Genomic DNA, 15,800 nt, shown 5'->3' with positions numbered 1-15,800 from the left:
CTGCCACCCAAGTTAGTTGCACAAGATTTTCGTTGTTTATTAAAAATAATGGGATAAAACTGGAAACAGTAGGCTTAATGCTAACAGTTGGTATTTAAAGGAGGTAGATTTGTTGGCCATAATATCTTCATATTGTATCTCAGTCCACCTTTTGTTTTGGATTTCCAGGCTGATTCCTAGTTTACATCCCCACTAAAATTAGTAGTAGTCAGTTCCAGCCAATACTTTCAGTGTGAACTGGGCCTTCCCTTCCTCGGATCTGCAGCATAAGCTTCTGTTGCTGTGAAGTGAAACTCTGTGTGTGAAATGGTTGCCTACAGAATTACTTCCTCGAACGTTGGAAGGAGTTAAACATGCACAGATTGAATTTGTCTGTTGAGAAAATCTTTAAGGCAGAGAGGCAGAATCTCAAGCTGCGTTGTATCTTTGTATTAAAAAAATAAACATCCCCCTCTCCACCCCCCCGAGTTTTTCCAGTTGAGACAAAAGAAATCTTTGGGTGGAAAGGCAGCATCATATTGCATAATAAAAGCCTTTTTATGCTCTAATAAAAAGGGTTGCTTAGGGCAACTTTGTTTTAAAAACAAAGAAAAGTCAGTGATGATACTGGTGTGAGGGGGACAAGGAATCCTTAAGGTCTCTTGTGCAACACGAGGAAAAGAGGCTAGAAATTGCTCTAGTTATCTGCTATCTTAATGCCTGGTTTAAAGGTTCTTTGCTGCATATTTGCTGGCAGCTGTTTTCAATATATCCCTCTTGAGCTAAGTCACCAGTTAAGAATTTGACATTAGATGGGTTTTTTTCAACCACCGTGTAGTTCAGATTGGTTTTTAGTTGTAGCGATTCCCGTTGCTATTAAAATATTGTGTAAACCGACTTTTTGTAGCTATTTTGGTGGCTTCTCTTTTTCCTGACGTTAATAGCCTATGTGTAGTTAGCATGCTACATGAAAAAAACAAGAGCAAGTGTGTCATGAAAGCAACTTATATATCATATATTTATATATGTTGTATTACAATAACACCCCCTCCCCCCCTCCTCTCCCCCCCCATTTCATCCCCTTCCCCCCCCATCTCATCCCTGCTCTAAGTTTCATCCCAACTTCCCACCCTAGCCCTGATTTCAAGAGCTCTCCTCTTGCATGGCAGGTTAGGAAAGGGCCATTTGGGGTTTTGCCCCCGCCTTTTGGCATGTCAGCGCTGCTGGCAAGAGCTCTGCGCTTGCTGGGTGGGTTTGGAAAGGGGCATTTCTGTTTGTGCCCCCCCCCCTTTCAGGCATGCCAGGCTGGGCCGTGCCAGGCTGTGGTGGCAACCCTGTCCCTGCATCCCACAACGGCTTCTGGGACCCTGTCCCAGTGCTCTGTTGAGGCTCAGGACTGTGTTGGAGATCTCGGGAACGCTGTCCTCGGGGCTGAGAAGCTCTGCAGGCTGTGAGAGAGAGCCAGTGTCACGCTGGGAGTTGTTTCTGTTGGTGGCTGGGGCCTCCACTCTGCCCTGATGGTGGAAGGGTGCACAGTGTTGTGGCTGGCCCTGGGGGGGGTCCCGCAGCCCCAGGAGCCCCACAGGGCAGCGCCCGGCAGAGACGCAGCGCTGTGGCTGTGCGTGAGGATGGCCAGTGGAGGCACGGTGATGCTGGTCAGGTGGATCCAGGAGACCGAGGTGTCGTAGATAGAGCCCCACAGAGCCATCTGCAGACCTGCATGGGGGAGAGGGAGCTGTGCTGGGTTGGGGGACCCTCCAGGGGCACCCGTTGAGCCAGCCCCGATCACCAACATCCCCCAGCTCTGTGCCAGGCATGCGGGGAGCTTGTGGCCGGTGCAGCCCCCATGGGTGAGCTGCTGTGCCGGCAGCACAGGGTTGCAGATCAGGGAGGAGACTCGCTTATAGGAGGTGAAACAGGAGAGATGCCCCCAAATATTTGGGAAATTCTCTGTAAATTACATTTACTGGGCCTGCATTGCCCAGGCGAGGGCAGGAACGCTCACACAGGATTGCTGAAGCCTTGTGCTAAAAACGCCAGGGGCACGGGGGGTGCTGGGAATGCTGAAGGAGCTGAAGGTGCCGTACCTACTGGGGGTGCTTGGGCTGCAGGGAAGGGCTACTTCTGCCCAGAGAGCTGGCACAGGTTCACAGGGCCTGAAGAGAGAGACAGGAGCGATCGTGGGTGGTCACCTCCGCTCTTGCCCCCAGGAGCATCCCCAGGCTGCAGGGCTCAGTGTTGGTCCCTCCCTTGGGTGTGCAGGGTTGCTGGACGGGTAAAAGACCGAAGTGGCCGAGGTACCGTGGTGGCCTAGGAGCTGCACAGTGTGAGCTGCAGTCCTGGCAGTGCCTTGGTCCTTTATGCCTGTGGCTGCGAAGGACTCTGGGGTTGCTAGTTCTTGGCCTTCTGTTTGGGGGTATCCCGGGAGGGAATGCGTTGGCATCATGGCGAGGGAAGGGGTTAAGGGGGGGCTATCCGGTGCTGTGGTTGCAAATGCCTTTGGCTGGAAGCCTTGATCAGTTCCCTGAGTTACGTTCGTGTTTGTGAGACTTGGGGGAATGAGTCCCGTGACCAGTGTGCTGGGGTGGTGGGGTCTGGGAGGTTCAGGAGGGACAGGCAGGGCAGGCGACGTGGAGCTGTCGCACCCTACATAAGGGGGAGGTTTGAGTGTACAGCCCCCACAGGTAGTGAGATGTGGTTTAGAGCCTCTGGGTGAGGATTAGGGGAATGGGAAGAAAAGGAGATGTTGTAGTGGGTGTCTACTACCTATCGCCTGGCCAGGATGCTAGCACTGAGGAGTTATTCCGTAGGCAACTGGGACAAGTCTCTGGATTGGTATCCCTTGCCCATATGGGAGATTTCAACTTCCCAGACATCAGCTGGGAATATCATAGTGCTTTGACAAGCAGGTTGGGGAAACACTTGAAGTTTGTGGAAGACAACTTTTTGTTACAAGTACTCAGTGAGCCAAGGAGGAAAGATGCCCCCCTAGAGTTGCTTTTTGTGAATGGAGAGGGACTCCACAGTCTCCTGCAACATCCTTCTCTCTAAATTGGCGAGATATAGATTTGATGGATGCACTATGTGGTGGATAAGGGATTGGTTGGACGGTCCTATCCAGAGGGTAGTGGTGAATGGCTCAATGTCCAGATGGAGATCAGTGATGAGTGATGTCCCTCAGGGGTGTGTACTGGAACCAGTGCTGTTTAATATTTTCATCAATGTAATATTTTCATCAGTGACCTAGCAGGATGGAGTGCCCTCAGCAGGTTCACAGACGACACCACGCTACGCGGTGTAGTTAACTCACCTGAGGGATGGGATGCCATCCACAGGGACCCGGACAAGCTGGAGAAGTGGGCCCATGTGAACCTCATGATGTTCAACAAGGCCAAGTGCAAGATCCTGCACCTGGGTTGGGCAACCCCCGATATCAGTACAGGCTGGGGGATGAAGGGACTGACCCAGCAATGGGCGCTCGCAGCCCAGAAGGCCAATTGTATCCTGGGCTGCAGCAAAAGCAGTGTGGCCAGCAGGACGAGGGAGGGCATTCTGCCCCTCCACCCTCTTCTGCTGAGACCCCCCCTGCAGGGCTGCATCCAGCTCTGGAGTCCTCAGCACAGGAAAGACACGGACCTGCTGGAGTGAGTCCAGAGGAGGCAGCAAAAATGATCAAGGGGCTGGAGCAGCTCCCCTGTGAGGACAGGCTGAGAGAGTTGGGGTTGTTCAGTCTGGAGAAGAGAAGGCTCCGGGGAGACCTGGTGGCCTTCCTGTACTTACAGGGGGCCTACAAGAGAGGTGGGGACAAACTTTTTAACAGGGCCTGTTGCGATAGGACAAGGGGTAACGGTTTTAAACTAAAAGAGGGGAGATTTAGACTAGATGCAAGGAAGACATTTTTTACAGAGGGTGGTGAAACACTGGGACAGGCTGCCCAGAGAGGTGGAGACTTTCAAGGTCGGGTTGAAGGGGGCTCTGAGCAACCTGATGTAGCTGAAGATGTCCCTGCTCCCTGCAGGGGGGTAGGACTAGATGGCCTTGAAAGGTCCCTTCTAGCCCAGACCAGTCTGTGATTCTCTGACCGTATTGAAGTACCATACCACACAACACAGCCTTGTTCTCTAGTTAGATATCGTTCATGTGCCTTGAAATGGCTGTTGACACCTCAAGTATTTAACTTGCAGATCTGAGATAATTTTTGTTGGGTGTGGATGTGTGCCGTAATAAGACAAGAGACAGAAGTATCCGCGTCTGCATTCCTTCACTACATCTGTTTACTTTATTTTTTGCAGCATTCCAGGAAATTAAGTTAAATTCTACATCTCAGTGAATATTTTTGATTTCACTAGTTCTGTTTTAATTGTCTGCCCCTACAGTCTTAGCACATGGAGTGCACAAGTGTGTGCTACTTCTTTTGTGTCCTTTACCTTTTTCTGTAGGACACCTTCAGTAGTAGATTTAACTGCTTCGTGAATGATGCACCTAAATATAAATTTTTCTATGTTCTCCTGATTCCACTCTCGGTGGTTAAAGTTTCCTTGGTGCTTTGTATTCTGAAAAAGTAACATAATTAAAGAATGTTTTGGGAATTCGAGCTGTGCTCTGCAATATATTTCTGGCATATCCTTTTGTCAGTGTCCTTTTCTTTCCCTCAATTTCCTAGTCTGTAGAATAAAGCTAATATTGGTATACTGATGATTCTCACAGTCATTTCTGTGAGAATTTGTTGAAGTTTATGAAGCATTTAACCGTATCACCTTTCATCAAAGGATTTCTGCTGGTGGAGTTTGGAATATACAGCACCACTGGAAAAGGAGCCATAAGCACAGGGTATCATCATCTGTGCTGCAGCTTTCCTTCTTAGCAATAAATAAAACAATGGAATTAAAGAATTAGCGGGTTTTAATCACTGTTTCACTTGGAGGCACAGATGGGACAGAGCATTACTTGGCAACATTTAATCTTGGAGCAGAAATTGTCATGATTAAAGCAGCAGCTGGAGTAGATTGCTAGGGACAGGGGGGCTCATTCATCCTAAAGGGATCAAAATTGTTGGGCTCTGGGAGGAAGCAAGAAGCTACAAAAGAAAACTCTGCAATATGGGCCAAGGTTTGTTATTTCTAGGGTCTCATCTGCTGATTAAAATGATGTTTTCAATGCTTTCCTCAGAATTATTTTGGAAGCGAGGAGAGTATCAAGTGATCTGGCCTACTGAAGAGGAGACTGAAGCCATCTCTGAGTGGAGAGTTTGGAGTTGCGAGTGGAAGGCTCTGTGTGTCCCCCTCATGTGGCAGAACTGCTCCTCCTTACCAAGGAAGTCAAAGTGAAGGAAATAGGTACGTGCCACTTCAAGTAGGATTTCAGAAGAATTGTGTTCCAGGCCAGTTAACGGGGCCTGAATTCCTGGTTCGGTGAGGCAGCCTGGAATGAGGTGGATTTTAACTTTCCCGTCATTAACGTTTGCAGAAGGGTTCTGCAAAGCCTGATGTGTTGAGGCCTTGTGTTACAGGGCTAGACTCCTGCAGCAGGCTGGCCTGCGGGAGGAAACTGGGTGGCTGTGGAGATGCAGAACGAAGCAGACCCTTCAGGTCTCCTGACTCCTGCAATCCCTCCCTGGTTCTGCCACAGAACAAACTGTTGGGGGCGAGTTACCTTTTGCTAAGGGACAGTGCTACACAGAAAAAAGGTGTCAAAATAAAGTGCTGGAATACCAACGTGTGTGTTCTGCTGTCAGGGCAGAGCCACAGCTTAGCCAACAAGTAAAGCATACTCTATTCTGAACTGTTCTAGCTCAGAGGTAGCTCTGCTTTTAGTTAAATGTCTCAAAGGTATCATTAATTTTGGATATTTCAACTCATGCAAGGCCAATGGGCTTGAGTTTCCATGACAAATTCCTGACTCGACTGGGCGATTGAGCAAAGTATAATCGCTGTTGGTCACTGACTTAATCTGTACTTGGGATGTGCTTGACATTGGCTCTTTGTGTTTCTCTCATTGGTACACAGTGTTTTTTCCTGCCACTCTGAGGTCTTTTTCTGTTCCTTAGATCAGACAACTCTTTTTCCTCCTCCTGCATTTGCATGTGTTCAGCTGACGATATTTAGACGTGTGAGGATTTGGTTGCCTTTGTATAGCAGGAAGTTACAGAGCCCTCACTTGCAGTAGTATGTAGTGTTTTCTGCAGCAGGGAGACTAGGTGCTGATCTCACTCTCGGTATTTCATAACTCTGAAAACCTGCTGGCTAACGAGGTATTCATTAATTGCTTTAAACGATCTAAGCTAAGAGATTTCTTTACCTCCTTTGAACCGTATACTATCTCAATGGGACCCTCGCTTTTTTTTTTTTCTTCTTCTTAAAACTGACAAATTGCTGATTTCACCCTTTAATCCTTGCCTGCCTGCAAATATGGGAAGTGTGTCTCACTGTTGGTAGCCCTAAGTGTAAAGCAAACAGGTCTTAGGCATTTTTACCATCGTCCTGTGAATTATAGGTCTCCTTGCTGCCTGAAAGCAGCCTTGCTGTCTGAGGTATTTGGCATGCATCCCTACAGCTTGCAGTCAATTGGTATTCCTATAAACTTGCAAGGCACCTTTCATCACCTTTCGAGGCTTTGCCCCCGGCATGCAAGTCCTTCTTAGGTCAAGGGCCTTAACGACCCCCATTGTTACGAGAACCTTTGGTAATCTAACCTGCTTTTTTTCTGTATTTCGAGCCATTGCTCTTAAACGGCTCTTGCTTGATCCACTCAGGCGCTAATAACCGTGTCTCCTTTCCTTAGGTCAAGGGCAGCTTTTACATTCCACCCAAAAGGCACCACAGTTTGAGATGAGGAATTCAGAAGAGCAAGCAGCTACGACAGTTTTACAGCGCCTGCTGCAGGAGCAGCTCAGATACGGAAACCCAAATGACAACCGTAACCTTCTTGCCTTACACCAGCAAGCCACAGGAAATGCCCCCCCTTTCAACAGCACTGGGAGTCCAGCATCTCAGAACGACGGGCTGAACTCCCAGGACCACCAGCTTGTGACTCATGCTGCCCGTCAGGAGCCCCAGGGCCAGGAGATACAGGTGGACAACAGCATCATGGAGAAGCAGCTCTCCCCACGACTTCAGAACAGCGAGGATCTCCCGACCTACGAGGAAGCCAAAGTCCAGTCACAGTATTTCAGGGGCCAGCCGCACGCTAGTGTCGGGGCGGCGTTTTACGTAACGGGGGTCACCAACCAAAAGATGAGGACTGAAGGGCGGCCCACGGTCCAGCGGGTGAGCCCAGGGAAGGTCCATCAGGATGAAGGACTTAAGGACCTCAAGCAAGGGCACGTCCGCTCCTTGAGCGAGAGGCTGATGCAGCTGTCCTTGGCCACCAGTGGCGTCAAGGCCCACGCGCCTGTCACGAGCGCGCCGCTCTCCCCCCTTTCTCCGCTTTCTCCTCAGCAGTCCAGCGACCCTTATAAAAATTCGGGCTCCAATGAGTTCTACAAGAACTCGGTGCAGCCCCCTTCCCAGCCCAATATGAAAGGAATGGAGCAGCGGGGTCCTCCTCCAGAGTACCCTTATAAAAATGTGTCCACCCCATCTATGAACTGCAAACCTCAGGACTCGGGACATTTCTATAGTGATCATCGGATGAGCCAGCAGGGAAGATCTGATGGGCCTATGATGAGGTACCAGCATCCCCCTGAGTATGGGTCAGTCAGGTAAGCAAGATCTTAAAACAAGCTCCATGGCAGCCACGGAAGGAAAGATAAAACTCAGTCCGTTGCCCTCGCTCCTGAGGCAGGTTTTCTTTCAGCAAAGATCCCGTCTTTGTTATGTGAGATGACATGCGGTGTTCAGCTACAGGCTGTGTCTGGAAGGACTGTAACCTATTTCAGTAGCTTACCTAGCGAGGCCTGACTCTTTTTTAAAAACAAAACAAAACATAAATAATTAAAAAAAAACAAAAAACAAACCCCAAACCAAACCAAGCCAGCTTGATTTTATGGCATGGGGAAGTTTTAATGCTGCGGCTCCAGAGCCTTACAAAAGGTTTGCTACAAAAGCCAAAGTTACGGTGTGATTCATTGCAGAAACTTGCAGTTACTTATTGCGAGACTTAAGCTGTTCTTTAATTACATCTGCCCAGACAAAGGGGTTTTTTTAGGTTTAAACTGCATCTAAATGCTACGTAGGAAAGGAGAAAGTGAATGAAAGCAATAATGGTGCAGGTAACAAAAATCACATGAGCTTCCTTTAGAGCTTTTCAAATGGAAAATGGAGCATGCTTTGTGCCTCATCCCAGACTTGCTTGTTTAGCTTTGGCTAATTTTCCTTGCATCATTTGAAACCTTGGCCTGTTCTGGTTTCCTCTAGGTAAGGAATTGAATTTGGCTTGAGCCAAACACTGATGTCTGTGTGGGTGAAGGTGAAGTTTTATTCAGGTGGGCTAAAAATACGCCTTTGCTTTACCTGTTTCCTTACCATCTCATCTCCGTCCAAGACCAGGTGGGATTTGGTGTAATGATTTTGGCCTCGTTTTGAAGCTGAAAGGGTACTACAAAGGAGCAACAGGAGGGCGTTGCTACACAAGTAGATGGTGAGGTCTCTGTGCATTTGTGTTTGCACATATTGTGTTGTGTTTTAAGGAGAGTGTGAAGAAGAAACCGGGCTGTATTTGGGAACAGAGACTGAGCTTTGGGGAATTTGAATCTGCTCAGAACGTTCCTAGTCCTATGGGGAGCTATTTTCAGAGTTTGTCCACCATTGTTTGTGATCTGAAATGACTTCAGCAGCATACAAGCCTGATGAAAAGGCCCTTTGATCTGGCTAAATAAATAATAAAGAGGCCAGGAAAAGGGGAAGTAAAGGGTTTAGGGGGGGTAATGATTGTAGAAGCTCGTTGCAAATGTTTTTGGGAATTCAAAGGCCTCAAATCTCTGTGCACACAGGGAAGGGAAACGGTTCCTTAATGGTTATGCTGCATCAGAAATACTCATAATATTATATATAGTGAATCTGAGATGTAGCCTGCTTGCTGTTTAAGGGAGAGGTATTTGAAAACACGCCAACAGTCAGCTCCTCTAGACAGGGTGATTTTTGTCTGTATTGGATGGATCCTGGCTGCTTTGAAAGGAAAGTGGGGGGGGAAGGCGGGGGGAGGAGAAAGGTTCAGCTGGCAAGGTTTCCAGTAGGGGAAGCAACTGAAATTTGTCTTCAAAGCACTGGGAATCTAATGAGGTTACTTTTTAACCTAAATAGCTGCACAGAGAAGAGGTTTCCTTTGCAAGCAAATGCTGGAGCAGTAGAACAATTGCAAGACTAATCCATAAATTACAGAGCAGCGTAGCAGAGGAAGGGAGCGAGTCCTCCATTCCCCTCCCTCTCCCACACACTTTAAGAGAAACTGTCATTTAGACAAGAAACCTTCTGTGTTACTAAAGGTGCAGCTGGGTAATGGTGTGAGGATTTTAAAGGCGTACAGCTTTCAGGAGCGCGTTTGCCTTGCACCAGGCAGTGCTAACGAGTGTCTTTGCGGCCTCCCTGGAGTGGTAAAATATTTTCAGAGACTCCAGTTTTCCTGTGCTGCAGCTCTGTGTTTATCGGGATTAATTTGGATTGGTAAATGTGTGCATTTTTTGAACTGTGCGTCAAGGAAACAAAGCCCCTTCTTTCTGCTCCTGAAGCCACACCCTCTTCTGCGGGTTTTTCCCCTCATTGTTCGGGGGAATTTGAGGGTGACCTAACGATGCGGTTAAATAAAACTCGTTGAGCAAGATAAACATTGGGGAATTCACAGCATTCTCATGCTTCACCCTCCCCAGTCTGGGAAAGGAATGGGCTGTGTGGTAAGTTTAAACCAGTCTGCAAACAGTTTGCCTCACCTGCTCTTGGGCGGTGTAAGTTTGGGAACACGTATGTGTTCGTAATGATGTTGGTTTAATGTAAATACCGGGCATGCCGGAGGCATCTGTGCTGTTATTTGGAAATTTAAGGAAAGTTCAGAAGAGGGCTGGCTGCATGCAAAGCTCCAAAATCCTATTCTCTCTCCCTCATACCTCAACGGCACTTTAGCATTGGTGATGAAAACAAACCTTCAGGTCTAAGAGGAGAAGACGAGTGCCTTGGGCTCTGCGGGGCTGCAAGGTCTCTTGTGGCAGAACAGCAAGCTATGGGGGAGAAGGGGCTCGTGCTGATACAGTTTTGGGGGAAGAGGAAGCTCGCTGTCTCTCCGATTCGAGCACCATCCTCTGTTGGGAGCCCAAATGATGGAGCTCCTGCTGTGGTGATTAATCCCATTGACTTCACAGAAACTTTGGGAGAAGGAGGTCTGCCGAATTTGTCCCGTAATTAGTAAATCACTTCTGTGCACTGAGCAGCATCAAAGTGGGGGATAATCAGGTATGACTAGGAAGCAAAACAAAAATGCATCGGTTTGATTTCAGCTGTCGAGTCGAGTCCGCTCCCTCCTGCAGTCAGCGTTCCCGGGTTGTGCAGGAGGGCTGTGGAAGAGAGGGGAACTGTAGCTTCTTGAACATGAAACAGGCAGGAGAAGCTGGGAAGGCAGAAAAAATTTTAACGAGCCAGAGACCTTTCCTGATCTCTTCATTCTTCTGCCCTCCCCACTTTGTTGCTCTACCCACGGATCTTCTGCGTGACTTGACGTTTGCAATCCTCGGGACTCCTGATGGCTAGGGTTGCTTGCAGAGCTGCCCTTACTCTGCGTCTGTCTTCATGACTGAAAAAGCTAATGTGACCCTTAGAGTGCAGAGCCATAAATCCAGGTTTGTACTTGGCCCACGTGGTGTGTTTCTCCGATACGCGCCAGGGACCGTAAGGGAAGCAGAGATTCTTGCGTGATACCGTCTTCAGAATGAAGTGGCCCGTGAAGTTATGCTTTCAGACTTGAACCCTTGTGGGAATTATTGCTCTGAGTTTTTTTCCTGCGTTTGGGGTTTTCACGTCTTTATGACACTGAGGCGAATGGAAGGAGACTGCGTCATTTTGTTTTCCGTGTATTTTGAGAGACTTTCTGCATTTTTACATGAAGTGGTTAGTTCAGGTATAATTTCGATTACTGCTGCAGGGTTACCTGAGGACTGATTCTCTCACGGAGGGAAGTTTCTGCTGCCGTTCTATCAGCAGTTCTGTTAGGTGACCCCAATAGCGATTTGTACCTTAAAATTTTGCAGTCTGGCTTAAAAACCTTGAAAAGTCCAATTGTCTTCATTTCCCTTTCTCAGTTCAAAATTGGTTTACCAGAGTAATAAATTCCACAATTCTCATGTTAATCTGAGGGATCTCAGAGCCAGGTATTTTGAACCCACAAAGTGTAGGTAAGCATTTTATAAGACAAGATTGAAAGTAGTGGGGATGCTAAAATGTTCTTTGAACGGGTGTGTAAAAGTTTGCATACAAGATCTTAAAAGCTCTGGTTGTCACTGTGGCATTACTAGGGGTTTTTTAAATTTTCTTTTTAAAGATAAGATGTGTTACCACTGTAGTGTTACCCTGTTTTGCTGGGAATAGGAATGCATGTGTGACATTTTGGAAGCTCTAATGCTGTTGGTAATGCAACAGAGCTATAGAGGCTTCCAGCAATCATGTTTTAGCTCAGACCCACAAGATTGGTATAATTTTAGGATTATGAGAGGCTTTGGATGTGAGTGCCAAGATGCTGGAAATCTTGGAGAGGTGTCTTGGTTAGAAATACTCGGCCGTGATTTCCTACAGTTGTTCTTTACAATGGGTTTTTTAAAATAAAGTCATTACCAGGCATGTCAGTACAAAGACTGTCCCTTCAGAATTTAGCTGCTGCTGTTGTTTTTCTTTGGCCATCTTTGTGTTCCTTTCCTTAGTGCTCAGGTCCTGCAGAAATGGCAAGATTCTGCCCGTGTACTTCTGATGACAGAATAACGAGATGCTTTTAGTCAAATAGCTCAAATCGTTAACATTGGCATCTAAATAGTCCTCCTTAGGCTTAGAGTATTAACACACTGCCATCAGCCGAGTCAGTCTCTCTGAGAAACTGCTTCAGGTTGTTTTCAGACTGGAAGAGAGTATTTTGTCAGTTCAAAATAGGAAAGGGGGGTTTTTGCATCCATGAGGCAGACTGGCAACGCGTCCCTTTTGGTCTAACCCCTGTAGGTCATCGTAGATTAAATGTCACAGCAAGGTTATTCCCTGATTGAGTATAATGTCAAAAACAGAGGTGTGTGACGTTAGGTAAAGAATAAGCTGAAGGAGACGAGTCATTTCTCAAGATGCCAAGTTTTAACTCTGTGCGTAACTGGGTGGGCTGAGAAGGGAGCTGGAAACCACCTGAGACAAACCAGACCTTGAGCACAGCCTGTGATCGTTTTACCTCACTCTTCAGTATGAGAACTGGCAAATAAAAGTGAGGAAGTAAGTGCAACGGTAAGTAGAGCTGACCTCCCAGGAAGGGAAGAACCAAATTGCTGCTACTAAACCAAACATTCCTGAGGAAATTAATTGCACATCTCTCTTCTGCATGACCCCGAGATCCTCATGCTACATATGATCATTTCTGGGGAAATACAGCTCCTGAAATGATATTGCTGGCAGGGACTGCAGTCATCTGAGTGTGAGAAAGAGAGAAACAGTAACGAGAGCGGTAGTTATTTGTTTTTTCTTGAGTGACAAAGGCTAGATTTGTTTCCCTGTTAAGGAGTTTGAGCATCAGCTTGGAGTTTTCTGTGCACCTTCTCTGCGGGAAAGCAGGGAAAAGGAGACGTAAGATCCGTGATATTGGAATAGCAGACCCTGTGCTGGGCTGAGAATGTCCGCACTCCCACATGCGCTGCCAGCCAGATGTGAGTAATGCAGACGTTTCCTCTTTGGCCCGGTATGAAGAGTGGAAGCTTCTTTCTGCAGAGAACAGGAAGGATGATGCGGAGTGTTTGCACATCGGCTGAGAAGCCCGTTGTGTAACCCCTTAGTTCCCGTTTGAGCTTCATGCTCGCTGTGGTTAGTTGACGTGCCACTGGTGCTCCTGGGGTGGTGGGAGAGCTCTGCTGCGGGCTGCCTTGTACATCAGCAGAGCAAGCACGTAGGGTCCTTCCTGTGACCACAGACAACGGTGGGGGCATTCCACCTATGGCCAGGTGGGACAACAGTATGCGATTTTTTTCAGCTGCGGGGTTGAACTCTATCCCAAAGGGTGGGAAATTTTATCAGGAGTGTTTCAGAGCATGTTGAACTGCCAGACTGGGTCTGCAGCAGGCTGAGGACCGCGCTTAAAAAGAGACTGGCTGCAGCATGGAGAGGGAGTGACTTCAACTGTTAGAATAAAGAACATTCAGAGAAGCTAAAGGTTGAACGTCTCTGGAGGAGGAAGCAAAACCTGCCTCCTGAGGTCATCCAAGCACGATAAATCCACACAATCTTCTAAGAGAGGTTTCTTACTCGGCTAATGCAGCAGAAGTTGAGCTGGGGATCTCCAGCGCCTGGGAAATGTGAGCTGGTGTAGCTTGGAGTTAGTTCTGCGATAGACTCAAGCATGTTGCAGATTGCTAGATCTGTCTTTGATATCCTGTAGAGGTTATTGTTAGGAGCAGTAAAGATACCTGCTGCATAGGACTGAGGGTGGCTCTGAATCAGAAGGCAAAAGGCTGCTTCTGATTCTTAAGTTGGTTTTCAGATCCTTAAACTGTCTCATTTGACCAGGCTGCAGCTTGTTGGTTGATATTTCAGAAAGCTCAAATTCGTGGTGCTGGCATGCTAACATAGAGCTTAGCAATCCCTTTAACTCTGTATCCTGAATTGCAGAAGAAAATTCATTGTTTTTCTCCGTGAGAGATGGCACATTTCAGGACAGAACAAAAGAGCCCGTTCCTAACAGTCCTCAGTTTAGCCATTTTACCCACAAAAGGTGAAGAAAAGTTATAAAAATAATTTTGGTCAGTAATTGTTGATGGAGTTTCTCTTGGTGTTTCTGTACAAAACAGACTCCAAAGGAAAGACCTTCATGCACTTAGAATGTGTTTTCTGAGAATTAATTGATTTTGAAGTGTTTTTTAAAATAGACTTAGAAAAATGAGGAAAACCTCACATACAAGTCTTTTGTGTGGGAAGACCTGTGCCTAGGAGCTACACGGGTCATCCCGCGCCTTGTCGCTGGGTTTGTGCACCATCTTCTGCGTGACTTTGATGGAGCTCCTGCTCTCTCTTATTTTCCAGGCAGAACCCAGATGTGCAGCTGCAGTTACAACAGAGACCACCTCACCACCACAGCCCAACTTCTTCCTTGACATCTCTGGGATCTTTGACTTTGCTCCAGTCTCCGCCACCATCCAGGCTGTCCCCTTCCCAGCATCAGCAGCCTCTGACTCCAAGCCAGGGAGATCCTGGCGTTCTGCCACGGACCCAGCAGCCATTCTTGTCAAACCAAGTCCATCAGGGAGATTTGTACCGACTATGCCAGCCCTTCCTGGGCCCGCAGCAGCAGCAAAGCGATTCCTATTCAGTAATATCCCGGGCTCAGCAGATACCTTCCCCCTATCAGCAGATGCAAGTAGATCCTTTTGCCATAGTTTCCAGGGCCCAGCAGATGGTGGAAATCCTGTCAGAAGAGAACCGCTCTCTACGACAGGAGCTGGATGGGTGTTATGAGAAAGTAGCCCGGCTGCAGAAGGTGGGTGGTTTTGGGTATCAGGCCCTCTCCTGTGTCCCGTACCATCCATAATTGAATCATCTAATCTGGAACTGTTACATTCCTTGCTTAAGGGATTGATTATCTACTTTAGAGTCTTTTCTATGCAGATGGATTGGTCTGTATCCTGTCCCTTCGGGCAGCAGCTTAACTTTGTCAGAAGATAGAATCAAAGCCTTTAGTTTTATTCTAACAGTTTACTGACCGTACTCAAAAGAGCATCCTCATCAGTTGTCTGGAAGAGGCTGACTACTTGGCTTGCTTGGTGAAATTAAAGGTAGTGTTCTTATGTCCAGGATAGCAGCAGGCTTCATTTTCCCATCAGTCTAAAAACTTTAGAGACTGCAGGAAGGGCCTGCTTGGAATGACGTGAGACCACAGTCAGTCAGGGGACGTTGCTACAAAACTGGTTGGCAGGACGGTGTGCGAGGCAAGTACTGCTGCTATGGCTGCGTTAAAGACATTTGGGCTGCAGGACTGAAGCTAACTCTTCTTTTGTCACTCTCTCAATACCACACAACTTCCATGAAAATTTAGTATCTTGTTTCGGATCGAGCTAGTTGCCACCTTCGGCTTTAGGAAGCAAGTAGAGTAAGTGATGCTAAAACGCTTGACGAAACAAAATATCCCAGTGAGACACGTCATTAATGTGCACGTGTAGAGATATTTTCATTGCAGCCTCATAGAAATAATTTCTTGATGACCAGTGGTTTAAAGCCGTGCAGCAGGTCAGCTTTGCTTTTGCCTTGCAGCTGTGAAAAGGCCGATGCTGTTTGTGGTTTAGGCCTTTGTGGGCCTTGCTGTGCTCTTTGCACTGAGCAGTCTCCGGGGCCGTAAAAACTTGTTTCAGCTTAAAACATTTGTTTGAGTTCAGGTGACCAGTGTGGCTTTCCACACTCGTTATTCCCTATGTTGCCTCTTTCCAGGGACATATGTTCCTTTTGTTGTATTTTTTTTGGAAGATTCCTGGCCAGGAAATGCTTTAGAGACATGTCTGACAGCTTCCTGATAATGAAAGAAGGATAAAACCGCACTTCCCTCCACCCCCCTGTGATCACTTGCTGTAGGCAGTGCTGGTGGGGTTTGCTATTATGTGGATCCGTACTCCATAGCAGTGCAAACCATGCCTGGGAAGGAGAGTTAGAAGAGAATCTCCTGCTCTGAGGGATCAG

General features: G+C 47.4%; 1 protein-coding gene across 1 annotated transcript in view; it reads left to right on the top strand.

The window, feature by feature from the left end:
- Positions 1-6,806: 6,806 nt before the first annotated feature.
- The window catches only part of AMOT (angiomotin), a 32,120-nt gene continuing 23,126 nt past the window's right edge, over positions 6,807-15,800 (top strand). The window contains exons 1-2 of the mRNA XM_009954853.2: positions 6,807-7,678; positions 14,157-14,610. Of these exons, the coding sequence (XP_009953155.2) occupies positions 6,807-7,678; positions 14,157-14,610 (1,326 nt within the window). The remainder of the gene's footprint in view (positions 7,679-14,156; positions 14,611-15,800) is intronic.

The sequence above is a fragment of the Leptosomus discolor genome, chromosome 9 (assembly GCF_034619465.1).
Source record: "Leptosomus discolor isolate bLepDis1 chromosome 9, bLepDis1.hap2, whole genome shotgun sequence".
In the NCBI taxonomy this organism is placed as follows: Eukaryota; Metazoa; Chordata; class Aves; order Leptosomiformes; family Leptosomidae; genus Leptosomus; species Leptosomus discolor.
This window is presented reverse-complemented; position numbering and strand designations above follow the sequence as displayed.